Below are 27,896 nucleotides of genomic sequence, written 5' to 3' on the forward strand. Positions count from 1 at the left end.
AAAGGTAAATAAGAATGATAAGGCCCATCCTTGAGGAGTTCACAGAGAATTCAACAGGCAATAATAGCCCAATGCTGTAAAGGCCAGTTCAGGCTTCTGTGGAAGGTCATGGGGGCACTAAAACAGCACAGGTTTCCCCCAGAACATGCCACTCACTCTTTGACCTGAAACACGATTACCCAGGTTGAAGAGGAGGGGAGCAGGAGAGGAAACAGACATAAATTTATTATGACTAGGTCACAGGCGGAGACTGGAGAGACGGCAGGAAGAAGGCCGAAGAGGTAGGCAGGGGCCTGATTATGAACAGTCTTTTTTTTTGGTCAAGTTTCTTACTTTTTTTAAACTTTTTTTTTATTGCTTACACTGTTACAGATGTTCCCATTTGGCCCCCGCTTTGCCCTTCTCGCCCCAGCCCTCCCTGCCCTTCCCTCAGGCCATCACCACACTGCTGTCAGTTGTCCACGGGGTATGCACGTCTGTTTTTTGGCTTATCCCTTCACCTCTTCCATCCAGTCTCCTCACCCCCTTCCTCTCAGACAGCTGCCAGTCTGCTCCATGTGTCCATGACTCTGTTTCTATTTTATTCATCAGTTTATTTTGTTCTTTAGATTCCACATATAAGTGAGATCATATGGTATTCGTCTTTTACTGACTGGCTTATTTCACTTAGCATTTGTGGTGACAGTTTGTGAAAATACTAGTTATTGATGTGGTTTATTTTATTTTTATTTGTATTGAATTTATTGGTGTGACATTGGTTAGTAAAATTATATAGGTTTCAGGTGTACAATTCTATAATACATCATCTGTATATTGTACTGTGTGTTCACCACCCCAAGTCAAGTCTCCTTCTGATGTGGTTTGATTAAAATCTACCATCATATTTTCTATTTGTTCCATATATTCTTTGTTCCTTTTCCTTCCATTTTCTGTTTTTTTGGTTTGAATATTTGTTTTATAAATCTGCTATTATTATATTATTTATTCTTCTTTCAAAAATGTTTAAATTATTACCCTAGTGTCTACAATATGTTTAGTAAATATCTTCAAAACACCTTCAAATATATCAAATAAGGTCATCTAGTAGATGTTTTAGAAATGTGTATCAAAACACATAAATCAAGCAGCTCCTTGTATACAAATATCTAATCCAGGGGTGTCAATCTCATTTTCATTGGGGGCCACATCAGCCTGGTGGTTGCCTTCAAAGGGCCAAATGTAACTTCACCTCCTGAACAGTTAAGGAGTAGTTACATTTATACAGTCCTAAAATTGTTTCGGCCCTTTCAAGGCAACTTCAAGGCTGATGTGACTCCCAGTGAAAATGAGTTTGACACCCCTGATCTAATCATTACATTGCACACCTGAAACTAATATAATGTTATGTCAATTACATTGCAATAAAAAAGAAGCTCCTAAACAGCTTTTGTTTAACAATAAAAAAATAGGTGATAAAGACCTGTATGAACTAAAGAAATTTCTATTCACTGAAGAAAGTGAATAAATCAATAAACCTCATTGTCACACCTAGTAAAAAAGTGTTTGAATTGACAATTTATATATTGTTATATAGTTCAGAATCAATTTCCTTTTTAACTTCAAAACATTGCTGTAATATAGTTGTTATTACTACTACTTTCATTTTTGGTATTTAAAAGACATATATCGTTTAAATAAATGCTATTATTATTGCGCTTAATTGCATGGAAGTAAACAAGAAAGAGAAATATGTAAAAGAAGAATGGAACTTTCAGGCTGGAGAAGAGCTTTGTCTCGAGTGTTAGACATATGTTACCCTAGTTCTATTGGACATTTTAAATCAATAAAAAATGGTGCTGTTAAACATTCATTATCATTTTCATTTGATCCACAAAACAAACCTAAGTAGTAGGTAGTACAGCCATCATTTGACATCTTTTGACAATGACAATGAGGTTCATTGAAATGATGTGGTTAAAAACACACAGCTAGTCATCTGAGAGCCAATATGAGAACCCAGGTTTTTGGGTTTTGTTTTTTCCCCTCATGCTAAGAAGACAAAATCCAGAGCTGAGAGTAAAATTTAAAGCCAGACATGCCAGAGACACACATCATCACTTAAAGATCAGAAATCTCCACTCTTCCCAACTGTTTAATAAGATAGAACCCAAATGAAATAAATTCACTGTATACCCACATTTTCTAGAATACATATAAATATAAAGGATACATGCTAACCTAAGATTCTAGATATTCAAGGTAAAGTACACAAACATCCTCATATCGATAATCAAATATCAACAAAACTAGTAGACTAACTTGGCCATTTAATATGAGTAAGATGATACAACAGCTAATACTATGTGTAAGTACAATAACATTTAATAAATACATTTAAATCTCATAAAGGGTAGCCCACGGAAGCTCGTGTTAAGCTCAACTATGCTTTATCTATCTAGAAAGATATAAACTCCAATGTACGTTCTCACCATAATATTGTAGTCGACATTAATGGTCTCATCTTCATAGGGCACATTCACTTGAAATGGTTGAACATCATTCTTCCCTTTCCTTACAACATCATAAATGGGATTGCGAGGTTGCTGGCTTTGCAGAATTTTTTTCAGTTGCTTCTCCAGAAGTTGTGGGGCATTGTTAACGACTTCAAAAACTCCATAATCCGAGTTAAATCTAATTGCCTCTGAAAAGGTCTGCAAAACAAGTTGTGGAATTATGTCTTTAAATTTTTAAAAACCAGAAACTCACTGTCTCCAAGACTTAATACTTACACACACAGTTTTGTTTTCAATCATTACCTCTTCCCTTTAGGAGCTTGGAAATCTACTCACTACAGGTAAAGGAACCCACTGAATCCTTCCTTCCCAATGTACTCATAAGTGTCAGGGTATATTAGGGTATATTACAACAGAAATTTCCTTTGCATAAACATCTTACCTCTATTGCTTCTCAGCCTTTTAGCTAAGATCAAGTGTAGTATCTGCTATCAGTTTACACATCTTACCTCTGTGCTTTTTTGGAACTGGAAAGAAATACACACCTCGTCTCTATGAAGCAATGTTATTCTCTTAGAAAGGAGGTGAATTACTGGGGAAGAATGGGTAAAAGTAGAAGAAATAACCCTCCTGTTATCTTTTTCATCCCAGGAGCCATGAAAGCTAAAGTCTCCCTTGTCCAAAAGGAGAAAATGAAGTACAGTATGTTCTTCATTTAAGACTATTTCAACACCATTCCTTTCACTCTGACAAAAAAAAGAAGAGTGAAAGATAACATTTCCGAGCTTTTCTCAGTAATTACTAAATGCTGCCAAGTTTTTATTTATGTTTTATTGAATTTACTGGGGTGACAATTGTTAATAAAATTATACAGGTTTTAGGTGTACAATTCTACAAGACATCATCTGTATATTGTACTGTGTGTTTACCACCCCAAGTCAAATCTCCTTTCATCACCATATTCATTCCCCTCTTTCCCTACTTCTACCTCCCCCCACCCCCTCTTTCCCTCTGGTGATCATACTGTTGTCTGTGTCCATGAGACTTCCTCTTTTTTCTCTCTGCTGACTGCTAACTTTTCTTTAATGTCAGTCAGTTAATACACAACAGTCAGGAGTCTTGAGTTTGCCAGCTTGCCAGTAAGTCGCACTGTGACTCTCGGTGAACCACCGAATATGCTTGGGGCCTCCACTCCCGTAACAAGCACAGGGTAAACCGGCTGTGTCTTATCCAGTTTGTCCGCCAAACCTAGAATCAGGTCCCTTTTTCGGAACACTGATTTATTTTAGGGTCCCTTCAGGGAATTGCCTACTCATGTATATTAATTTACATATTTTTAGCCAGGTAGTAAAAGACTTTAAAGCCTTCCCCTTGGATTGATCACCATCCTAGGGAAGAAAGCACTTCTTTCAAGTTTTACTAAGAGATTGCTAGACATACTATATATAGTTAAAATCTAATAAATGGAAGGATGTTATAAAATTGGAGTTAGAAGTACATATATATGTGTGTAAATACCCATATATTGTGTGTGTATATATATATATATATACATACATTGTGTGTGTATGTGTGTGTGTGTGTGTGTGTGTATATATATATATATATATATATATATATATATATATACATACATACATACTTTTTTACTTATTCATTTTAATGTCAGGTGATACTACATCCCTGAAGTCTCATTGGTTCTCCTTCTACAGAATTTAGAGTACGTGGACAATAGAGTTCAATATGAATGTCAGGCCACAGTTCAAAGGGCCTCAAAGCTAAGAATTCCCCCCAAATGACAAGTGTGGCTCAATGGATAAGTAACAATAGTTAGCAGTAAATTCTGAATAAGGTTTCTTGAATAAATATATTTCATTGGCTGCCCACTGCATCTGTCTTTCAAACATGAGATTCAAACAGGCACCACTTACCTAAAAGTCAAATATTCTTTCTCTCTGATTTAAAAAATCCCTAGACTAAAACAGATAAATGATCTGTTGATATCAGAGGCCAGGTTCCTCTGGTTGAAGAAAGGAAGAGAACTAAGTTTGGCAGAGGGTGGACATCAAATATTAACCTGGGGGGTGGGCGGCAGTGGACAGAGCAGTATAATAGAAAGAGCATCTGGAAAAGATTTCTTCTAGTTCTGAGTACCCGTGGAACAAAAGAACAAGCTTGATCTTTATTTATTGTTTTCCTTTCTTTTTTCTGCCTCCTACCCTCACACCTGGCAGCCAGAGGAACACAAAGCTGTGATAATCCAAAGCAAAGAATACCAATTAGTCCTATGGACAAATAAAATATTTCCTGTTAATCAAGTAAAAAATGCTCGAGTTAAAAAAGAAAACTGTGACACTCTGAGACCCTCAGTAGCCAATTTTAGGATCCAGGTTATAGAAACAAGTCTGTCTGGTCCCAAAGAAAGCATGTTTCCCCCTCTTTATTATATTGCCTCGCAAATGATAAAACTAGCAACTAGCATATACTGACCATCTTCTCCATGCCGGGACTGTGCTAAGCATAACCCCATGAAGTTAGTGGAGCTGGGACTCACAAACCAAGGTGTTTTGATCCCAAAGCCTGTGTTCTGGTTTTACCAGTAAAGGCACAGAGGCATGGAGCAGCATGGTGCACGTGGGTAATTTCAAGCAGTTCAGTGCCATCGGAATAGAACTAGAACATTTTATAGGTGGCAGAGTTTAAGAAACAGAGAAGACTGGACATAGATGAGGAAAACAGGACCAGATCATGGAAGGCTCTGCATGTCATTTATGGAGTAGTCACTTAGACTGATTTGTGTTTTAGGAAGGCTCTCCTAGTAGCAGTCTGGAGTTTTGCTTGCCAGCTCCTGAGCTGGTGAGACAGACTGCTCCCACGCCCCAGGCAGAGCCGTCACCAGGCTCTGGGGAAGCTGGCTGTGCCCTCAGAGCTACAGCTACTGTGACCAGGTTTAGTGCAGTAGTTATTAACTCTCTGGATGGGTCACTGTCCTCTTCACACATAGGGGCCAAGGCAGGTGTTAAGTCGGATAGTTAGCAATTACTTTTATTTTCAACTTACAAAGCAAAACTGCAACTTCCAGTCAAGATGGCACCATAGGTAAAATGTAGCTTGCCTCGGGAGCAAGGAGTCCTAGCCCCACACCAGGACCCCCAGACCAGGGTTCCAGTGCCCAAAAGATAAGTCCCCACAACTTCCGGCTGCAAAAACCAGTGGGTATTGAGTTGGTGGAAGAAACCTCTACAGTCCCAAGTAGTTCCTCTTACAGAATCCATGCACGGGCTTACTCAGACTCACTCCCTCTGAGCTCCAGCACTGGGGTAGCAACTCAAAGGCACCAGTAGCATATGGGGAGAAACTGAAGTTCTTGGCATAAGGCAAGAGCTGGGAGACAGCTGTCTCCCAGACAGGATGGTGGGCAGAGGCCATTGTCCCTTTTCTGAACCCTCCCCTCACAGAGCCACGGAGCTGGCAGGCAGGTGCCATATCTGAGACTCCATCAACCTGGCTAACACTGTTTGCCCCCACACTGGTGATTCCCTGAGGCTCCATCCCACCCAATTTACAGCTGTTAACAATGGTTTTTCCTTATGAATGGCTGGTCTCACAACTTCCTAAATTCTTTCACAGAAGCAACAGCCTGGCCTCAGTGAGCCTCCAGACCCCTTACCTCTAGCTAAGTGGCCTGAGGTGCAGCACTAGTAGCAGCCAGCCTAGATTCACAGCTTGGCTTCACCTGGGAATCTCCAAACCCAGCACAAGCAGCAGCCATCTCAGATTGCTTTATAGCTTAGGCAGGGTGGCTCTGGGCAAAACACAGGTGGGGGCTGACCTTGGCCTGGAGGTGAGGAAATCTTTCCACAAAGATCACAGTAATCCTAGAATATTATATCTAGTTTAGTTATTGTACTTTAAAAGGGATTTGGCTAAGGTAGAATCTATCTAGAAAAGGATGCACAAAATGATTAAATGGAAGAAATGTTGGGCAAATTACTTCACTTTTCTGAGATTTCTCATTTAACAAAATAAACCCATGATGCCTTTTATGTTTGACACCCAATCAGCCAGTGATTGCCTCCCCAGGAAAAAAAAAAAATCTCTTCTGGTCCCTAATAAGACTGCCCAATTCCACTGTTCCTTTGTTAGTTCATTAATTTCTTCAATAAGTATGTACTGAATCCTTATTCAATGAGAAATCGTGACAGATGATGATGTATTGCTACATTTAGTGAGCCAATCCAGATCGTCCTCCATAAAGCCCCAACTCAAATGTATGAGGCATGGATCGGGCCTCAAAGTATGCTAATCTAACAGAAGAAAGACATGTGATTCACAGAGACAGTAAACACTCACCCAGGAGGGAAATGGATTCTGCAGCCAGCACATTAAGTGAAAGCATATTCAGTAAAAAGTACCCCTTAGAAACAGCCATAAAGTACAACATTGTCCTGTCTTTCAAGAGCTTGACCACAGTTTTTCCACTGGTATTGTAATGGGTCACTGATTCTTCAGTTAGGGACCCATAAAATGTTGGCTCCTGCTTAAAGCTCACATTATACTCATGTTATACAAAAATAAGCATTTTTTAATCCTAGAATCACCCTCCACATAAGATGACTGCACTGTGAGAGGCACGAAGGATGAGACCCACCGAGGGAATGACAGACTCTGGTCTTCCACCTCACACCTTCCCCAGGAATGCATGGATCGGTATATTTGTGTACACAGGTTGCTACAACAGACAAAATCATCTTCACCCTCTATACCACCTCCGTTCCGCTCCTTCTGCAGAGCACAGATAATTCATTTTGAAAGGTAATGCATGTATATTGCCACTCCACCTTAACACATAACAGCCTCAGTAGAAGTGTGCACAAAATGGAGTGATGACACAAAAGGATTCATTAACTATCTTCTGGAAATAAGGAGTTTATAAGAGGAAGTTGGGTCTTGAAGAATGGACAGGCATTCTCGCCTGGTAGATAAGGGAAAGAGGGGAATTCAGCCGAAGAAATAGCAAATACATCAAGACGGGAGGGCACAAAAGTATAGAGCACCTTTGATGAACTGCAAGCAGTCTGACATTGCTGGAGCTTCATATCCAAAGGGAGAATAACAGAACACAAGCCTGGAGAGAAAGGAAGGGGACGCATTCATCAAGGACTTTTTGTTATGTGCTGTAATTCTCTGCTTACTCTCTCAAATCAGTGGTTCTTGGAGTGCGGCACCTGGACCAGCAGCATCAGTAGCATCTGGAAACCTGGAGAAATGTGAATTCTCGGGTCTCTCCCTATGGGAGAAACTCTGGGGGTGGGACCCAATGTTCTGTGTTTAACAAGCCCTCAGGAATTCTGATGCGCGCTCAAGTTTGAGAATCATTGCTTTAGAATGATGGGGAGCCACTGAAGAGTTTTTAGCTGGGGATAGATGCAATCCAGGTTAAGACAAACGCCAAAGCCTCCACTGCATCTGTCACTTTGTGCTGCCCTCATGTGCATTCATGTATGGGGGGAGGGGTGGCCATCTAAATCTTACACGAGGAGAAAGACCCTGGTCTTTCATTATTACGCAAAATCCTGTTGCTGCTTAAAAAGAATCTCTCTCACACATTTAGTTCTTTGTTTTCACCATTTCTAAGTTTATCTACAAAACTCCCCAAATTAGTTTAGTATGTGACAATAAATGACACGTAATGCGGGGGAGGTAGAAATGAATGACGTAAGAAATCTGTGTAGGCTAATTCAGAGAACGCTCAGCTTTTAATCATGTAACGGGAAAAATCTTCAGTTGGAGCCCCAAAGCCAACCCTCCACGAGCTTTTTCAGACAGCTCTTTCCCTTACTTACTTTTCTTATTTCAAGGGTATCGTTTTCTCAATGTTCCAAAACGAATTGACCTGAAGGTGCTGAAAGCTAACTTTGTAGTACCAGTCATCCGTGTGTGAAAAATATTTTCACAGAAAAAGCAAGTGCAAGGAAATATTTTTTACCACAATAAATTGCTGGTTCCACATTTCTTTGAAAAGAGGAGGGGGGAAAACCCTGTGAATAATTAGTGACGTGCTTCAAGTGCCAGCCCAGCACCACTGAAACTTACAGGGTGCCAAATTATTTAGCTGAACAGTATTTAAATTAAAAACTAATGACTGGGTTAATTTAATGCATGTTCATCTCTGGTCCAACTCTGTTCTCTACTAATTGAGCTCCAAAATCTATGTTTTAAACATGCATCCTAGTCAGTGAATAAGAAACATCTGAACACTTGAATATACTAAGTCAGTTACTAATAATGACTTCTTTTAATCTAAATTTTATTGTTATTTTAGATGTCTAACCATAAACTATTTACTGGACCATTCACCAATGGGACGAAAGGAATAATGTGCCACATAAAATGCACAGAAAATACAGAAAATACCCTTAGTTAATAAAATGAGCCACATAAGCTAATTTGAGTGTTTCATGTTTGAGCTATAAGGCTTATCGCCCATAGGTATATACCTAGAGCTCCATCAACACCTTTAAAGACCAGTCTCTGAGTATTCGCATCGTGGTGGGCGATGACCCACGCCCTTCATCCCCTTTCACCCCACTCCTTCTCCAAACTCACAACCCTTCTCTCTCTCTCTCTCTTACCCCTTACCGAACAATCCATCTAACACAGAACTCCTTCATAAAGCTGCAAGAAATTATAATAGTTTACAGATTTTTTAAAAAAGTGTGGAGAATCCATCCAAAAAAAGAAGTTATGGTAAAATTCCAAAGGCACATAGCTAAGCACGGTCTGGCAAACACATGACATACCTATCCTTGCGAGGAGGGCACAGAACAGGCCACCCTTCAGCTTCTGCAAACCATAAATGTCACAAACATTCTGAACCACCCACAGAGGACCAACCTAAATCTGTATGTGGGCTCCTCTACTCAAGCCCACAACAGTCACTGAGCATAAAACACACAAAATAAAACCAAAGGGGAAAAAAATGTTTTCACACTATAGCACAGAAGAAAACTTAATAAGCAAACACTTGCCCATAAAGAGTTGACAGCAAGAAACCTCCCAGACACCACATGAAAACAATAGCTGAATGTGAACCTGGCACCAGAACAAACGGACTGAAGTTATGAAAGCTGGGATTTGGAAAGTGTCATAATTATTTATAATAGCAGCAACTGTCCTGGATTCCCCTCATCAAAAAATAACACGGAGGCAGGCTACCAGCCATCAATTTCTGGGTCTTACAGTGTGTCCCAAGGGTGTAATGTTGTAATGGAAAGAAATAGTGTAGGAGCCAGAAAGCCTGATTTCTAGGCCCATTTATGCCACAAACCAGTTATGGGACCTTGGGCATGTCACTACAGAAGTATCAGAAATATAGACGACCCAAGGCCCTTTCGGATTGAGCATGTTAGAGTCTCTATCTACATTCTCAGATTTAGACTGTGGAGGGTTTGCGGGGGAGGGTGTTGGAGGTGGGGAGGCAGAAGAATAGAACAGTAGAAGGCTTATGCATTTATTTCAGGGATCTTCCATGGAAGATGGAGAAATGAAAACATAATCATCCTTAAGAAGCTTCGGGAGATTTGGAAAAAAAGGGACCTATCCCTGGTCCCAGGATATTTACAACGTATTTCCTGAGATAAAATAAAGAAAAGGAATTAATCACATTTTCTTTTGTTGGAAAAGTCTAATCTGCCACCCAATACCAATATGCCCTACGAAATATTCCCCAAAATGGTTTCCTAACCTACACCTGACACTCTCCAATCACAGGGAGTTTGCTGCTTCACAAGCCAACCCATCCTACTGCCATGAAACAAACGTTAAACGTCTTTCTTCTAGTGGGTAAAAATCAATGTCCTTATAAATGCCAGTGGCCCTGGTTCTGCCCTCCAGCTTCATAGAATATGTTAACTCCTCTTCCTCAATCTCATCTTCATATTTTTGGGAAGAGCTGCCCCATTCCAATTCCTCTACCCACTCTTCAGCCAGGTTCAGTGCTCACACTTCTTTCAGCCCTTCCTCACCGGACGTGGTTTCCAGAGCATCCATCAGCCGAGTCCCCCCGAGTCCCGTCTGGCAGAGCACTCTTAATATATGGCACCAAGGATGGAACACAATATTCCAAATGTCATCTGACAGTTATATCCAACTCAAAAAAACATTTATTTGAGTGCCGTCTGTGCTCCAGACTAATGTTTTTCTTGATCTTAACTATACTTTTATTAACGCACCCTAAAAACACATTAGCTTTGTTTGTTTTAACCCATTTCAGATGACCGTGATAAAAATGAGACCAGATTCTGTTACCCCAACTATTAGTTTATTCCTCTGCTGCCAGTTCTGTAGTCATTACAGTAGGGCAAGTTTTTGAGCCACATGGCTCTGGGTGGACACTGTCATTTACTAACTCAGCGACCTAAAACTGGAAAACACTGGTTCACATGCAATATTTCATTCGAGTCTCTGTTGAAAACAATTTTTAAAACTCAAAGCCAATGACAAATTTGGGTGGCACAGAAGATGATCGTCTAGATTAATGATGGTCCGCCAATCTAATTAAAGAGTGACTGTCACTTACGTTTTAGGAATAGAAGATGAGACGGTCTAGAATAAGGTGTCCGACCCGAGGCCCAAGGGCCACATGCAGCCCAGGATGGCTATGAATGTGGTCCAACACAAAATCGTAAATTTACTTAAATATGTTTCATTTGCTCATCCGTTGTGGCTAGTGTTTGTGTATTTAATGTGTGGCCCAAGACAAGTCTTCTTCCAGTGTGTCCCAGGGACACCAAAAGTTTGCACACCTCTGTTAGATAGTGAAGGAAAAGGAAAGAGAAGCACTAACTCTGGGCCAGGCACTTCATCAATATTACCTCATCTCATAACAAAATGTAAGATAGTTATATTGTTTTCATAGAGAAAGAAATCAAAAAAATTAATTAAGGAATGTGACTAAGATCACAACAGACACAAGTGGAAGAGCTGGGCTCACAGCATGTAAACCGTGAGAAACTGACATCAGTCTGAAATAGAAGTTTTCCTTTTTAACATTTCACAAAAAGATTTTTGCGGTGGAAGAAAGAGAATGCAAGAGTCCAGAGGAAAGACTACAGAATCTGGAGGAGCAAACTTATGACAATGTTGTGACTCTGCTGGGCTTTTTGTATCACACAATCGGACAACGGAAGCTGAAGAGTCAGGCCAGACCAGAACCCGGAAGGTCTCCTGTGACATTGCCCAGGCCCGTGGCTGGGAAGGGAGAGGGCGGCTTGGTGTCTCCACCTAACCCTCACAGTGGTCTCAGGGACCTAACTATGCCAAAAGGAGGTGGAAGAACAAATTCTTCTGGGAAAAAGACTTCATGCAATAAACCAACCTGCATGCGTAGATACATACACACATCTAGCAAAAACTGACCCAGGTAAGAAAGTACATGTAATGCTTTCCCTCCAAAAGGCATTTTCAGTGGTTAGGTTTTAAGAGATTTCACATTTTATGGCCCACTACTTTTAAAATTACTTGTGACTTTCTATATTCTAAATTTTGCCTTGTAAATATTTTAATGAAAAAGGTTTTTGTGTTTTCATAACAATAATGGAAGCCTTTTCTTTCTTTTGTCTGATATTTCTGATTAACTATACACACAATATATGAGTTTTTATACACCCACCCCCATTTCACTTTCCCCAAATGCTTCAATGCTTACCCTGTCAATCACTGCTAAGTCTGAAAATCAATTATTCAGCATCTTCCAATGTCTTATTTACTATTGATATAAAACTCTAGTTGCCCTAGACACAAATTATGCTTTACTATCTGTCCAAGAGGAGGACAATAATTGCCTAGGGGCAAGAAATGTAGTTTCTTATAGTGCTTTGGGATTCTATCCTTATCTCCTCTGTTCAAACGCTAAGACGGTGCCAAATATAACTATCAGATTTTGTACAGAACACTTTTGAAAAATTCCAGCTTTCTTCAATAAAAATAATTCCTAAATATGATTCACACCCAAATTATTAACTATAAAAAATATAAATCTTATCTAAATGCTTTAATTAATATTTTTACAAATATTACTCCTGATAAATGTCTTACAAGATAACCCAGGGATTACAACACTTTGCTTTGATAACGTAGTCAATAGAATATAACAACACACTCACTGGAAGACTTAGAAATTCATTAAAGTACTCCACGAGGAAATTATCTGTTGCCAAAGAATTCTCCTGCAAAAAAACATAAAAACACCATATTATGCTTATGCTGTTTTCAAACATGCCAATACTATTCTCTAATTCTGCTACCAATAGATTATATGTAGATCGTCAACTCTTTTTCAGTCAGTCAACACTGAATCCTCACTATAAGCAGAGAGCAGTGCTACAATCTCTGGAAGGAAAAAATTGGAAAATCGAGTGCAGCATACCCTTAAAAGACTGGCCCCTGTACTTAGCTGGAAAACAACGTGTGAAAATCACAGCACACTTCAAAATGAAACATCAACCAATAAAAAATGCTGTACATGGTAAATTTCCCACAGACTTATTAAAATATATATATTTGATAAAAGTAAAGGCAGAGCAATAAAGACAGAACCAGTGATTGGGGTTAAAATGAAATTCAGAATGTAAATTTCTTAAATTGCCTAGTGAAAATGATCAACTAAATGAAGCAAATATTCCACAGCTTCCTCCTCAGAAACGGACAGTGGATTGAGCTCGGGCTGCGAACCAAAGCATCGCAGGTTCGATTTCCAGTCAGGCTACATGCCTGGGTTGCAGGCCATGGCCCCCAGCAACTGCACGTTGATATTTCTCTCTCTCTCTCTCTCTTTCTCCCTCCCTTCCCTCTCTAAAAATAAATAAATAAAATCTTAAAAAAAAAAAGAAAAAAAAGAAACAGACACAGATCTAGTAATCCGGGCCCTGCTTAACTTCTGCATGAAGAAACTCCGACAGTGCACACGTTCAAAGAATAAAGATTGTGTACATTTTTTCCATAACTATTTCATCCCCCAACCAGGTCATATTTAAAGCAGGCAAAATTGGAGAGCTCCTGCCAAGAACAAATGCTCTCTTCCAAATAAAACACCTTATTTTATTAGTAATTGTTTCCATTGTGTCAAAAGCACAACATGGCATACTGTGTTGTATAGTACATGTGTTTATTTTGTTATTCATAATTATATTTCAATTTCACAAATCCAACATGAAAGTTGACAATATGACACAATGCTATTATTTCCATATGGCTGCTTATTTTCTTTTTGTACCGGCCAAGTTTTTAAAACTGTGTTGAAGTACAGTATAAACGTATAAGGAAGACACTATAGTAATATTAACACCTACTTTGGAAAGTTGATTTCCAGGGTAATTTCTTCCAATGATCATAGTGTCGAGATAGAGTAACAATCACTTACAGGATTTATACCAAGGAACTTACTAAAAATCTGAATGGATTAAAATAACAACAAACTTAGGATCTCATAAACCTCCCACCTTCGGAGTGGTGCCTTCCCAACACATTCTCCAAGTTCTGACTGGCAGAGATCTACCAGAGCAGGACAAGGCAGATGACATTTGGTGGCAGCTGGGAGGCTAATAACCTTTCAAATTTTACCTTTCCAAGTTCCTTTAATTTTCCAGACTTTATTTAGTGAACTACGTAGTTTCTGCTAACTCTTAGGAGAAATCGATTGGATGCAATAAATATTTTTGGATCTCTTAGGTAGCATTGTGCTACCATGAGGGTGGCCAAGTTCTGCACTGCTGGGCTCATGACCAAAAATCCGCAGATGGGAAGGGTGAGCACTTTTCATTTATAATGGCAGTGGATTAGTTAGCTATAAAAGAGAATGTGTATTTCATAGAGTCAGGTAGAGCTAATTATTGCCTAGAATTTGGCCAGCCACATTGCCAAAAATTTCCAGATAATCCTCAGATTCATGTATTCATTTCCAGATGGCTCACACTTCTAAGAGATGTTAACTCAACACTTTCCAAACTGTCTGTGATGAAGTACCCGTTTTGTTCTGTCCCTAATCCATTTCAGATAGCTTTTGTAAAGCACAGTAAGAGTGATTGACTAGAAAATGAAATAAAATATATACATAATACAAGCCCACTTTAAAAATTAAATTCAAAAAATAAATAAAAATTAAAATTAAATTCAATCATTATAAACATACTCGGTCAAGTTACAGTAAAGTTCTAAATGTCCCCTCTCAATTTCTGAATTCTTCTTGACATGGACTGAAAAGAGTCTCAGGCGGCAACAGTTTGCAGACTCTCCAAGCAGTGCTGCCCTAACCAGGCCCTTGGTGAGCAGTTCGCCTCTAGCTCCCTGGGGTGCCCGTGACACTGAACCCGCTGCTGGAACGTGTCCCTGGCATTGAGTCACATCCTCAGGTTTGCACTTTCACCCATGGACACTTAAAGTATTATTCGAATGCATCAAAATCTGTGTTTCTTTTCTGTAATTACATCTTAATTTCTACCAATATTCAACATCACTGCTTCTGCTGGTAGCAGGTCAGATAGCAAAGGAAGTGCATGCAGTCTGCTAGCACCATCTGCTCCGTTGCCTTGTTACACTTTAACCTGAAGGCCTGCACTTCCCTAAGTAAAGGAGCCTCTTCTCCCACTACCGGGTCCGCTAGTGCAGTGCGGCCAGGCACTGTGTCACATTAACAACAAACGGTCTCGTGAAGCAATGAGGATCTGACAAAGCCTTTATTCTCAAAGCCTTTAATTTTTAAAAAATGGTTTTTTAATGCCTTGATCTGAAGAGGCAGCTCAGTGACTCTCAGTAAGTTTCCACAATCCAGTCACACAAGTCATATTAAAATGAAAGAAGTCTCCATATTCGGGTTTCATATCTTTCAAATAACCAATAAACTGGTGATGGTTAATGGCACAATCAAGAAGAAAACTGAGTTACAATCAATTCCTCCATTACATCATTCCATGAACCTGACTGCAAAATTTGCAACCCAGATTCTCTGCTGAATGATGCAATGGAAGGTAGAAACGTTTCTTCAGAACTGAATACACTCTTGAAACCTGCTCGTTCATGTATTACAGGTGTGCCATCTGTGAAAGTGAAGTCAGCTTTTCCGTTTTTAGTCCAAACTTCTCAAAATTCTTCCTGAAAGGGGGTCAAGCAAAATAGTTCATATATGTTTGTTAATTATGATAGGTAAATTTTCTTTTGCTTAAAAAGTTATTTTGCTGCACCTTAAAACCAGATAAACTACAATTACTTCACAACTGTAAAAAAAGATATACAAAAAAGACCTTTACAAACAAGAAAGAGTAAATAAGATAAATACAGACAAAAACCATAGTTCAAAAAGAACATAATAAACACCATAAGAAAAGTACAATATAAACCATTTTCTCTCAAAGGAGGAAAGACATTATCTGGTAGGAAGGACCAGCAAATGAGGGAAATGGCATTCAAATGTATTTCAAATAACTTGAAATTCTATAAAAGCAAAACAAGTAAAGGTGATCACAGTCAGCTAATGGCAAAAGTAGGAAAACAATCCAAATTTTCACTTCCTTTCATGCTATTCGCATATTAAACCAAAGGCACTCATCTAATGCCCAGTGTAGAACACCAAATTGTTGCATTTTAGGTTGGGAATGCTATCATCAGTCAGGAGATGGGATAGACCATATTTCCACAATTATACCTATTTTTGCTTCTTCCTAATATATTAAAAACTCTTTCATTTCTCCCTCCAAACAAACCAATCACTAGACCAGAGCTCCCACCAGGGGTACAGTGGCACGCAGTGGCGTGCAGACCGTGGAATTCAATGGATCATTTCAAAGTGGACCCCTCCGGCCCCCAAGGCAACCAGGCTCCACACAGAGGGCCACAGTTCCCCGGGTGGCAATCTTCAGTTGTGAGCAACCTTGGCTGGGACTCCTCAGATCCAACTCCCTCTCCTAGAGATGATGATTTATGAGCTACATCCCACACCCACTGCTCCTCGGTCAGAGACTGAGCACAGCCAGGGAGTTGCTCAAGCCCCTGGACATGGATGTGTTGGCTGGCTGCAGAACATACCACTGCCCCATGGAACCACTGGAGGAGTTTCCATCCGAGGTGTCCAAGAAGACCGGACACAGCCGAAGGTGCTGACAGCTGGGAGGAAAGGGGGAAGCAGGGATCCTGGAAGGCTACATACAGACAGTGACCCCAAATCATTGCATTTACATACATCACATATTTCTGTCTGCTGGCAACTGATGGATCCTTATAGTAGTTTCCAAGCTAGTTATAAGGTCATGGCTTGATATATATATGTGTCTCAATAAGAGTTTCATCATTATTTTGAAATATTTGATATGAAACATCTTACTGATTTTTAATTCTATTTGTTTATCCTAAGAAATGTTAACACATTTGTCATGAAAAAAGGAAGAGCTGTTAAATTTTTATTTTAACTCTTAGAAGTTTGAATTTTAACTCTTAGATGGTTGTAAAAATAGTCTAAAAAATTTGAATACCTATTGAATGACACAATTTCTCATCAACAGAGGCTATTCAAGGATTTTAAAAGACCACCATTTAAAAATCCTGATTAGGAATTGCATAAAGTCACCTCATGCATTACATCTGATATTAAATATTATGTATTTATGTACAGTTCTTACAAAGCAGCTGCAGAAAGCCACAGTAGCAAAGTTACATACATTGACAATATCAGCAGCAATAATAAGAGTCCTTGTCTGGGGCATCGTTTAGTTTCGTTCAGCTGCAGCAGCACAGGAAAGCAAACAGCAGCGCCTTTCCAGGGGGCGCCCTGTAGGTCCCAGCCTTCTTCAGCTGGAACTTACAGTGTGTAGGGAGAGAAGAGCCATGCACACAAGTAACTACAAGACAAGGAGAGATTTACATTTTGTTTAGAACTGTGTTCATGGAATGAAAAATAATAATAAAACATCAATAATGATGAACACCAGTTTTTAATTGCTTACTAAAAAAAGTTATGTACATCCAAAAAGGAAATTAAGAAAATAATTCCATTTAATACAGAACCAAAAAGAATTACTTAACCAAGGATGCAAAGACTTGCATATACTGAAAACTATACAAGATTGCTGAAAGAAATCAGAGAAAATAGAAAGAAAGAAATATCATGTTCATGGACTGGAAGACAATATTGTTAAAATGACAATACTACCCAAAACTATATATATATATATATATATATATAATACAATCTCTATCAAAATTCCAATGATATTTTATTTTTTGCAGAAATAGAAAAAAATACCCTAAATTTCATATGGAATTTCAAGGGAACTTGAATAGCCAAAACAATCTTGAAAAAGAACAAAGTTGAAGGACTCATGTACCCTAATTTTAAAACTTACTACAAAATTACAGTAATCAAAACAGTGTGGTACTGGCATAAAAACAGACATCTAGCCCACTGGAAGGGAACAGAGAGTCCAAAACTAAACCTACTCCTATTCAATCAAATGATCTTCAACAGGAGTGCCAAGCCCATTCAGCAGGGAAAGAACGCCCTTTCAACAAATGGTGCTAGGAAATCTGGATATCCGCATGCAGAAGAATGAAGTTGGACCCTTATCTTACACCATCTATAATAATTAACTCAGAATGAATCAAAGACCCATGTAAGAACTAAACCTATAAAATACTTAGAAGAAAACAGAAGGATAAGTCTCAATCTTGGATTTGGCGATGGATTCTTAGATACGACATCAAAAGCATGAGCAACAAAAGAAAAAATAAATTAGACTTCATGGCAATTAAAAACCTTTGTGCATCAAACAACCCTATTAAAGAAGTAAAAAGACAACTTACAGAATGTGAGAAAAAAATTTGCAAATCACATATGTGATAAAGGTTAATATCTAGAATATATAACAAACTATAAACTCAGCAAGAAAAACATAAACAACCCAAAATTTTAAATGAGCAAAAGACTTAAATAGACACTTCTTCAAAGAAGACACAAATAAGCATATGAAAAGATGCTCGACATCACTAGCAATAAGAGAAACGCAAATCAAAACCACAATGAGATATCACTTCACATCTACTAGGATGGCAAATAACAAGTACTGGTGAGGACATGGAGAAACTGGAATCCTTGTACATTACTGGTGGGAATGTGAAATGGTACAGCCTCTTTGGAATACAGTATGACAGGTCCTTAAAAAATTGAATATATAATGTATCATTAAGCAGTCTGTAGTCCACCATTCTTGCTCTGATAGATTTATATTTCAGTTTTTATGGAATGTGAAAACAAAAAGGCTGGGATTTAGGAATGTAATGAAGAGAAGCATTCATTTTGTCACTTATTATTTGAATTATTTACAAGAATGATTTATATTCATATATTACTTATATAATTAAAAATATACCCCCCCCCAAAACTAATAAGAGAACAGAATATACCAGGTTTTTTGTATATACTTTCCTTAGGAGAATTATAAAAAATCAATCATATATGAAGTTAATAAAGACACTAAAGTAGAAAAATACCAAGAAAGAGGTACTTAAGAAATACAAAATATGGCCCTAGCTGGTGTGGCACAGTGGGTTGAGTGCCAGCCTGTGAACCAAAGGGTCACTGGTTCAATTCCCAGTCAGGGCACATGCCTGGGTTGCAGGCCAGGTCCCCACTAGGGGGCGCATGAGAGGCAACCACACATTGATGTTTCTCTCCATCTTTCTCCTTCCCTTCCCCTCTCTCTAAAAATAAATAAAATCTTTTTTTAAAAAAGAAAGAAAGAAAGAAACACAGAATGTTATGCAATGAAGCTTTGCAAACATTTAAGTGAAACAAACACTAATTATTATATATTAAAATATCCATCCGCTAAAATTTGTCAGTCATCTAATAGCACATTCATAGTAGGCATTGTGCTACACATTATAGAGAATGTTAAGGTATACTGAGACACAGTATCAGCCCTATAGGAGCTCATAATTTTGTTAAGAAATTACAAAATTTAGACATAAAAAGTTAAAATATATACAAGGCTATGTGTTCCTTACAACAAATGATTTATTACTCTAAATGAGTTATGTTCTCCTTTGAGCATAAAGACCCATGTAAAGGTTAAACTATTTTGCAGTTGTCCATAACAGCCTTGTACTTTTCAGATCCATTGATTGAGAAGATACAATATGAAAAAAGTTCCTATGAATATAGGAGCAATTTATATTAGCGTATAGCTGCTACTAATCATGGAAAACCAAAATAACACCATTTAAATAAAATGGAAGTGTATTTCTCTCATGAAACCATGAGCAGTTCAGGACTGGGACTGTGGCTTCCCAAATATCGGGAGGCCAGGCTCCTCTGATCCAGTAAGTCCCCCGTCCTCAGGATGCCACTTCTGCCCTGTGACCCATAATGACTGCTTCAGCTATAGGAGCACATCCCTGTTCCAGCCAGCAGGAAGAACAAAGAGAGCACACTCTCTCCCTTCATACTCTTACGTGTGTTCGAGTTAGAATGACCCAGCTTCTAATTACAGCTCGACCGGTTACTAGCTGTGCAACCCAGGTGTCAGTTACTTAGTCTTTGTAAACGTCAGCTTTCCAGAGGTAGGACACACAACACTTATGCTTACATTCCCTTGTCAAAATGTGTTTACTTGACCACATTTAGCTGCAAGGGAAGCTAGAACATGCAGTCTTTATTCTGGGGAGCAGTATGTCTAGCATGTATTACAGAAATGGGTAGAATGGGTTTGGGGGAACAAAAGATCTTTGCCACACACTTTTTTTCCTAAGAACATTAGTGAGAAAAAAAAATATACTTTTAAATTTTTGAAAAACAGTGGGAAATATATGTGTGTGGAAGACATATGAATTATTTATTCTTCAGATAATGTTTGGTGACATTATGAATCCGAGGATCTGGTCACAAACTGGTCTCACCCGCAAGCTGCACGGAGCTCAAAGGCGGTCTGGATGAGTTTAGGTTGGAAAGGTTTCCTGGAGGAGATGAGCTGGGCGGTGAAGAATGTGCACGATTGTGAAATAGATGGAGGGGGGCAACTGAGAGAAACTTGACAGCAAAGGCAGGGAGGCAAGCAGGGTAGTTTGGCTGGAGCAGAAGCATGTGGAAGTACTTTATAAACCCAAAACAGTATGAACATTGTCTTTATCACACAGAGAGTATTGGGAGGTAAGGTGAAAGAAGCCTGAAAAGTTATAGAACAGCTTGAATACTAAAGGGAGGCTTTTGACATTCTGGCTCTGCCAGTGACCAGATATGTGGCCTCAGGCCAAGTTAAGCTCTGTGACTTGGACTTCCACATCTGTGAAATGTGGGTGATAATAACCATATAATAGAGTTGTTTTGATGTTAAATACTAGCATCTAGTCAGCATTCAAATAAATAGTAGGATTAATAAAAGATGTGAGCAACCGAGTAACATGGTAATTTTTAAAAGACTTTATAGCAATCTGATAGCCAGGGTAGGAGTGATTCGAGAAGGAAAGTCTAAAGTTAGCGCAAAGCAATCTCATCCGGCACAGCTGATGCACAGGGGTTTGCACTTTATACTTCAGGCAAAGAAAAATTGGAGCTGGCAGAAGGAATGTTGGAGGCCGTGATATCAGTTAGTAGCACTGCCAAAGTCTAGGCCTAGGGATGACGGCCTGAAATAAGACAGTAGCTGAGAGGATGGAGAAAAAGATCTGGCCTTGAAAGGAACTTTTGCTGGAGGAGGTGAAGAAAAGGGAAGACAGGTTCTGGCTCGGGTGATTAGATGGCCAGTGGCGCTATTAACCAAAACAAGAAAAAGAGAAAGAAAACAAGAATGGGGGAGGTAAGCTCGGGTTAGACTATCAAGGGGATGCAGGGATGTCCAAACGATGAAGATTCACTATTACCCAATGGGTGCAGAGTCCTGACATAGAAGAGGTGTCTGGACCAGAGCTGTGTAGATTTGGAAGCCCTGTGAAACAAGGGTAGCTGAGACTATAGCAAGAGAAGAGGAGCTCCCCCAGAGAAAGCCTGTAGAACAGAATCCTGAAGGACAACACTACCATGGGCAAACTAGAGAAGCCAGAAAGGAGAGCATAAAAATCAGAGATGGGAGAACTGAGAGACAATGGGATCAAAGCAACCAAGAGAAAGAGGAGTGATTAATAGAGGCTTCAAGCTGTTTGTGAGTTCCCAGACCATTACAAGGAGGTGAAGAGATTAGCAGACTGCTCAAGTGTTCAAGTGTAATGTTGCTGAGGGCTCTTCAGACTGGTTATGTGAGAGTTGCATGGGAAAGATTAGCTGGCTCCAGAAATGCTGACCGGCTACTGGAATGAAGAAGAGTTCGGGTGGGAAGCAGCCAAAAGAACTTTGCCACTACACAGCTGTATTAAGGCAACAAGAAGGTGGGGGAGTTGTTGGCATCCCCCTGGTGCCTCTGTCTTGGTCTGTCTCTCCTAGTAGTGGATTAAAGTTCTGGAAGGGTAAATGTGGAAGGTACTAGCAGATGCAGCTTAGCCCTCTCCTCTCAGAACCCACTAGACTGTGAACTCTTCAAAACGTATCCTCAGCATCAATCACTGCACTGTGACTATAGAAGCCACTCATGCTTGTTGAATAAAAAGCCAAAAGCAAATAAGATAATTGGCCAACAAGAGAAATAAGTGTTGGGAGGACATGAGCAAATAATTCAGAGAAGTAGCTGGAAGTCTTGAAATCCAGTTCAGAAATTAGGCTGTGTTACCAATCTACCTTTTTAACCATGGGCAAGTCCCTTAAATACACAGTAAGAATTACAGTAAAACCCATCCTAAATATGGTGCTCACCTCAGTAACAATGTATATAACCTACCGGGCCAAGTACTTACTTCTACTCAGTTCTCCAGAAGTCTGATGTCAAAAACATTTAGTATACTTTTAAAGGAATTATAACTATAAATTGAGTACTTACTATCAATCAATACCACCAATTAATGTTTACTGCAACCAGGAACTGCACAGCCACATCGCAACAAAACCATGGAGATAAAGCCTATCTTTCTTCATAGGTTTCAGTAAAGGGTTTAGAGAAATTAATTGAGGTCATTTATGTAAAAGAACGTTTAACAGGGAATAGCAACCACCATAAAAATCAATTAGCTTGTTCTTGAAAATGTACCTGTTAAAAGGCTATTAAAAGGTCCTGAACTCAGAACCATTGTTACTAAGCCAAAGTTTCTATTATACTCATTTGGCAAAAAGTAGAAAAGAAAATATACAGCTTTTTTCTACATCTATGATTTGCTATTTGAAACAAAACAAAACCAGGGTGGGTGGAAGTGGAAGAGGGTGTAAGGGGGATACACAGTAATGGGGGGAGGGGGGGAATACAATAAAAAAAAACTATTTTTAAAATGCCAGAGGAAAAAAAAATAGTAGCCTTCTAAATTGTACTTACAAATTCTGCTTCTGTAATAGTTGGTGGCTCTGAAACAAGATAAAATATTACATTATCTCACTCAAATCTGATTTCCTTTTAAAGTAAATGAAATAATTTGAGACAGCACCTAGCCCTGCTTTATACCGGGCAAGCTCAGTAAAACCTTGGCCCTCTGTTCATTTTCTGCACATGGATTGAATTTTAAGTTGGAATTCAAGGTGGAAGTGGGAGGAAAGGCCTCTGGAATCCAGCTTGGTCACTAATTCACTGTGACCCTGGAGTTAACCTTAACAGATAGAGGCCTCCATTATTCCAGCTGCAAAGCAGAGAATTAAGCACGTCAAAATGACACGGTGCCAAGGAGGCAGTGTCAGTGCGGGACGCGGTGAGGGGTGAGGGGTGGAAATTACGATGAAATGCCGTGGTGGGGGGGGGGGGGCAGGGGGGCCGGTTCGCGGAATGTTTGTTAGAGGGGACGCCCGGGCGGGTCCAGTAACACCAGAAGCGGGAGCGAGATCGGGTCGGGACGCGGCGTCCTCCGTCCTCCGACCCCGCGCCGCGGGCCCGCCCGCCCCACCTACCGGCGGTGAGCCGCTGCTCCGGCATGCCGCCGCCGTTGCGCTCGCCCCGCGTCCGCGCGGGCCGTCAGGGCCCCATCCGCGAAGGCCGGCGCCGCCCGGAGCCGAGTCTTCCCGGGAGCGGCCGCCGACGCGGTGCGGCGCGGGGGGCCGGGGCTGCGCCGGTGCCGTGGCCCCCGCCTCGCCCGAGTTGCTATGGAGCTTAGACAATGCGGGCGCCGACCGGCGGGCTGCCCCCGGCTGGGCGCGGCGCCCGCCCGAAGGCAGGACCGCCACTGGCTTTTCGGGGCCCCACGGCCGAGCGAGGGACGCGCGGGCGCCGCGGCCCGTGCTCCTCGCGGCCGAGGGGTGGGGGACCACCGCGTGGGGCTCTGCGGACGGGCGCGGCTCTGGCGTTACTGAGGCCCAGGCCTGTGCTTCCCCCACAGCATGCCGTCCGCCCCGTTCGTTAAATTTGATGCCCGGCACCAGACTGGTCCTGAGAAGGGCAGAGGAAGGAAGAGAACAGCTGGGCTCGAGAATTTTCTTCGTAGTGATAGAGGACGTTCAACACACATCGACTGAGCTCTTCCCAGTTGTATGAATGCGTGTATAAAAAGTTAAATATTCATGGGCACATGTGGAGCCAGATCTACCCCATATGTTTGTTCCAATCGGTTAGGACGGCGGCATTTTCAGGATAGCTGAGCTTTAAAATTATCTGAGGAGGCCATTGACGAGGGGACAATAAACTGAGGGGCTCGTAGTGTATGTCCCTGGAAACCCTACAATGAAAATGTTTAAGTGAAAAGTGAAATTTGAAAAGAAAAAAAAGAAAAAATACTTGTAATTAGAAAAATATTTATCATTTAAACTTAGAAAAGTCATGGTCAACTCAAATTCCCAGCCCAGCCCTCTCCCCCTGAGCCGGAGACCCTACGGTGGGGGCTTTTCCCGTTTGCTTCCAAATCAAAATTCCAAAAGGAAATCTGCACTTACCCCACTCCTTCAAATTACACCTTCCTACAAAAGCCCGGTGCTCAGTTAAGTGGTACCAAGTGACTCAAAGCAAAAAGCACACATTCAGTCAAGCACTAGGTCCTACTCATTCAACCTTAAAGTAATTTTTTTTAGAAAGGAGAGAGAGATAATGATTTGTTGTTCCACTTATTTATGCATTCATTGGTTGATTCTTGTTTGTGCCTTGACTGAGATTGAATGGGCAACCTTAACAACGTGTGGGGCCAATGCTCTAACCAACGGAACTACCTGGCCAGGGCCAGGCTTCCATTTAAACTGTTGTAAAATCTTCCCAAATTGTCGTCTTCCAGCCTTTGTTCCCAAGTGAAGTTCCCTTAAATCCGCCCTCCAGGCTGAAGGCAAGATATCTTAAATGCAAATCTGACCTCCGTGACAGCTTCGGTAGCTCCACATTTGCCTCCTGCAGTGTGGGAGCTCTCCAAGGCCAGCCAGGAGCCTGCACTCTGTGAATGCTTAGGCAAGGAGTAAGACAATGGATTCTTGCATTACAAGGAATCATACCACCTGCCTTTTCAATATTACATAGGCAAAGACAAATAAACCACTACCTTGGCCAAACAAAATCAGAAGGCCAAATGAAGTGAAAGGAGAGCAGAACAAGAGAACAGAAAGGTAAGGGGAGGTGGAGGAAACAAACCATGAAGGGCTCTGCGGGCCCCTGTGTGAAATGACAACTATAGGAGTTTTGAACGGAGAAGTACCCTGATTTCCCTTTTACTTGAACAGGGTCACTCTGGGTACTGGAAGAGAATGTAGATGAACACAAGCAGAAGCAGGCAAAAGCTGATGGTGACCCATACCAAGGGTGGTAAGCAGTATCGAGTTTGAAAAAGACTCAGATTCTGCATATCTTTTAAATGCAGAGCCAAGAGGATTTCCTGACAAGTTGGATATGGGGATGTAACAAAGAAAGGAGAGAATAACTCCAAGGATTCTGGCATGAGCAGCTGGAATGATTGAGTTGCCATCATCAGAGATGGGAAAAGCTAAGCAGACTGCCTTTTCGCAGAGATTTTAACGTCTGTTGGCCATCCAAGTGAAGATTTTGTAGTTGATAGAAGAGCCTGGAATTTGGGAGATATAAATTTGAGAGTTGACATATAAATGGGCATTTCAGTTGTCTGCTTGTGCTGGTTCTGCTGCCAGGGGAGCCCTTCTGGCCTTTACCAACCTAACTTTTCTCATCCTTCGATACTCAGCTTGAGTGTCATCTTGTCTGGTACATCTTCCCATGAGTTACGTTCGTTCCCTTCTCTTGTTCCTGTATACTCCTGTGCAAACTTATATCTAAAAACCATATTACTACTAAAATAATCTGTATAGGGGGGTGCACCCTCTAACCTCAGTGCCACCCACCAGACAGTAACTCCTGGAGAGCGAAGAAGATATATCTCATTTTATGCCCCACCTCGCCCCCTAGCACTACTAAGTGCCTACCACTCAGCAAGTTATTTGTTGAAATATCTTCTCTCCATTGCAATCATGCTGCACTGTGCTCTGTTCACAGAGATTTATCATTTTAGATAAGCATACCAATGAGAAGTCAATAGTTGGCTTTAACATTAAGTGTGGCTAACACTTACTGCACACTTACTATGGTCCTCTAACAAAACCCCTCAATTACTGCTCTCAACAATTTAGGAAACTGGGACTCAGAAAGGTGGGATACTTTCCTCAAAGACAAATAGCTTGAAAGTGTTGAAGCCACAAGTCAACCCAGATCTGTCTGATCTAAAACCTTTGCTCTTTAACAACTGGGCTACTCAGCCTTTCTCTCTAAAAATAATCTCATGTGATCTAAAAAATGACACAAGAATTACAAAGGCTGTAATTCGAACCCAAAAGTGTAAGTTAGAAGCTATTTTAATGTTTTGGTAATTTTATTTTTTGTAACAGCTTTAGGGTTATTGTATAATGTAATTCATACCTCATACAATTCACCTAAGGTGCACAATTCAATGGTTTTTAGTATACTGAGATGTGCCGTTACCACCAGAATCACTTTCAGACTATTTTTGTCACCTCAAAGAAACCTCTTTAGCTATCATCTCCTATTGTCCCCTCCCAAGCGACCATTAATCTACCTTCTGTCTCTATATATTTGCCTGTTCTGGACACTTCATATAATCGGAAGCATACTATATGTTGGTTTCTTTCTCTTAACATAATGTTTTTAAGATCTGACATGATTCAGTATTTCTTTCCTTTTTTTTAAAGATTTTATTTTTTTATTTATTTTTAGAGAGGGAAGGGAGGGAGAGAGAGAGAGAGAGAGAAACACCAATGTGTGGTTGCTGGGGGTCATGGCCTGCAACCCAGGCATGTACCCTGACTGGGAATCGAACCTGCGACACTTCAGTTCGCAGCCCATGCTCAATCCACTGAGCTATGCCAGTCAGGGTAGTATTTCTATCCTTTTTATTGCTGGATAATATTCTACTGCATGATATACCCTAATGTGTCCATCCATGAGTTGCTAGACATTTGGTGGTTTCTATTTTTTGGCCATCATGAATCATGCTGCTATGAACATTCACATACAACTTTTTCTGTGGACATAATGTTTTCATTTCTCTTGGATATACCTAGGAGTAGAATCGTTGGGTCAAAAGGTAATTTAAATTGTTTAGCAAGTCTGTGTCTGACTCTTTAAGGAACTGCCAGGCTGTTTTCCAAATTGGCCAAACCATTTTATATTACTACCAGCAGTGATGAGGGTTCTGATTTCACCACATCCTCCCTAACACTTATCACCTGACTTTGTGTAATAGCCATCCTACTGGGTGTGAAGTGATTATCTCTTTGTGGTTTTTATTTGCATTTCCCTGATGACTAGATTTTACTTTTAAAACTAATTTCATTTCGTCTCTGCCCCCCAAACTAGCTAGTTTATCCAAAGAGGGCTTTTTCTGCAACTAATCTATATCATTGTTGAAAACCAATGCAGTTCAAAATCAAAAGTTTACAATGGGAATATATCTACATAAATGGAATGCTTGTTTATTCTCTTTTGATTCTGGACATATTGTTAGTAAATTTGAAGAATGTGTTTGAGATGGCCTAACTTAAATATTGACATTGTATTATACTTGCAATTCAATTTGGGCCACTTTAGAGAGCATCTCAGAGAGTCTCCCTGTAAAACAGCTAAACCTGTGATATAATGAGAAGCCAACATAACCATGAAACAAGACAGAAATTAAGCTGCTGTGGACAAAGAAAAATGATCAAGTTTCAAATATGAGCCCCAAAGCCAATGTCACAAAGGCTGACCTGAACTGCAAGGATTAGTTTGCATTAGGGCTCCTCTACGCAGCCTGCTTAGGGTGAGAAGCTGCAGGAATTCATGTAGCTGTTCTCCCAAATGCTGCTGGAGAGACTGGCGTGTG

At 40.3% G+C, this 27,896-nt stretch overlaps 1 protein-coding gene and 1 pseudogene across 1 annotated transcript in view; one reads left to right on the plus strand and one right to left on the minus strand.

The window, feature by feature from the left end:
• The window catches only part of RGS22 (regulator of G protein signaling 22), a 120,948-nt gene extending 97,349 nt beyond the window's left edge, over positions 1 to 23,599 (minus strand). Inside the window, exons 1-4 of the mRNA XM_045861259.1 lie at positions 23,491 to 23,599; positions 22,928 to 22,956; positions 12,659 to 12,721; positions 2,469 to 2,690 (exon numbers count right to left, since the gene is read on the minus strand). Of these exons, the coding sequence (XP_045717215.1) occupies positions 2,469 to 2,690; positions 12,659 to 12,721; positions 22,928 to 22,956; positions 23,491 to 23,515 (339 nt within the window). The 5' untranslated portion in view covers positions 23,516 to 23,599. The remainder of the gene's footprint in view (positions 1 to 2,468; positions 2,691 to 12,658; positions 12,722 to 22,927; positions 22,957 to 23,490) is intronic.
• On the plus strand, positions 2,939 to 3,040 carry LOC123833402 (annotated as a pseudogene).
• Positions 23,600 to 27,896: the final 4,297 nt, after the last annotated feature.

The sequence above is a fragment of the Phyllostomus hastatus genome, unplaced genomic scaffold (genome assembly GCF_019186645.2).
Source record: "Phyllostomus hastatus isolate PE091 unplaced genomic scaffold, TTU_PhHast_1.1 phas_scaffold_21, whole genome shotgun sequence".
NCBI classification, from domain to species: Eukaryota; Metazoa; Chordata; class Mammalia; order Chiroptera; family Phyllostomidae; genus Phyllostomus; species Phyllostomus hastatus.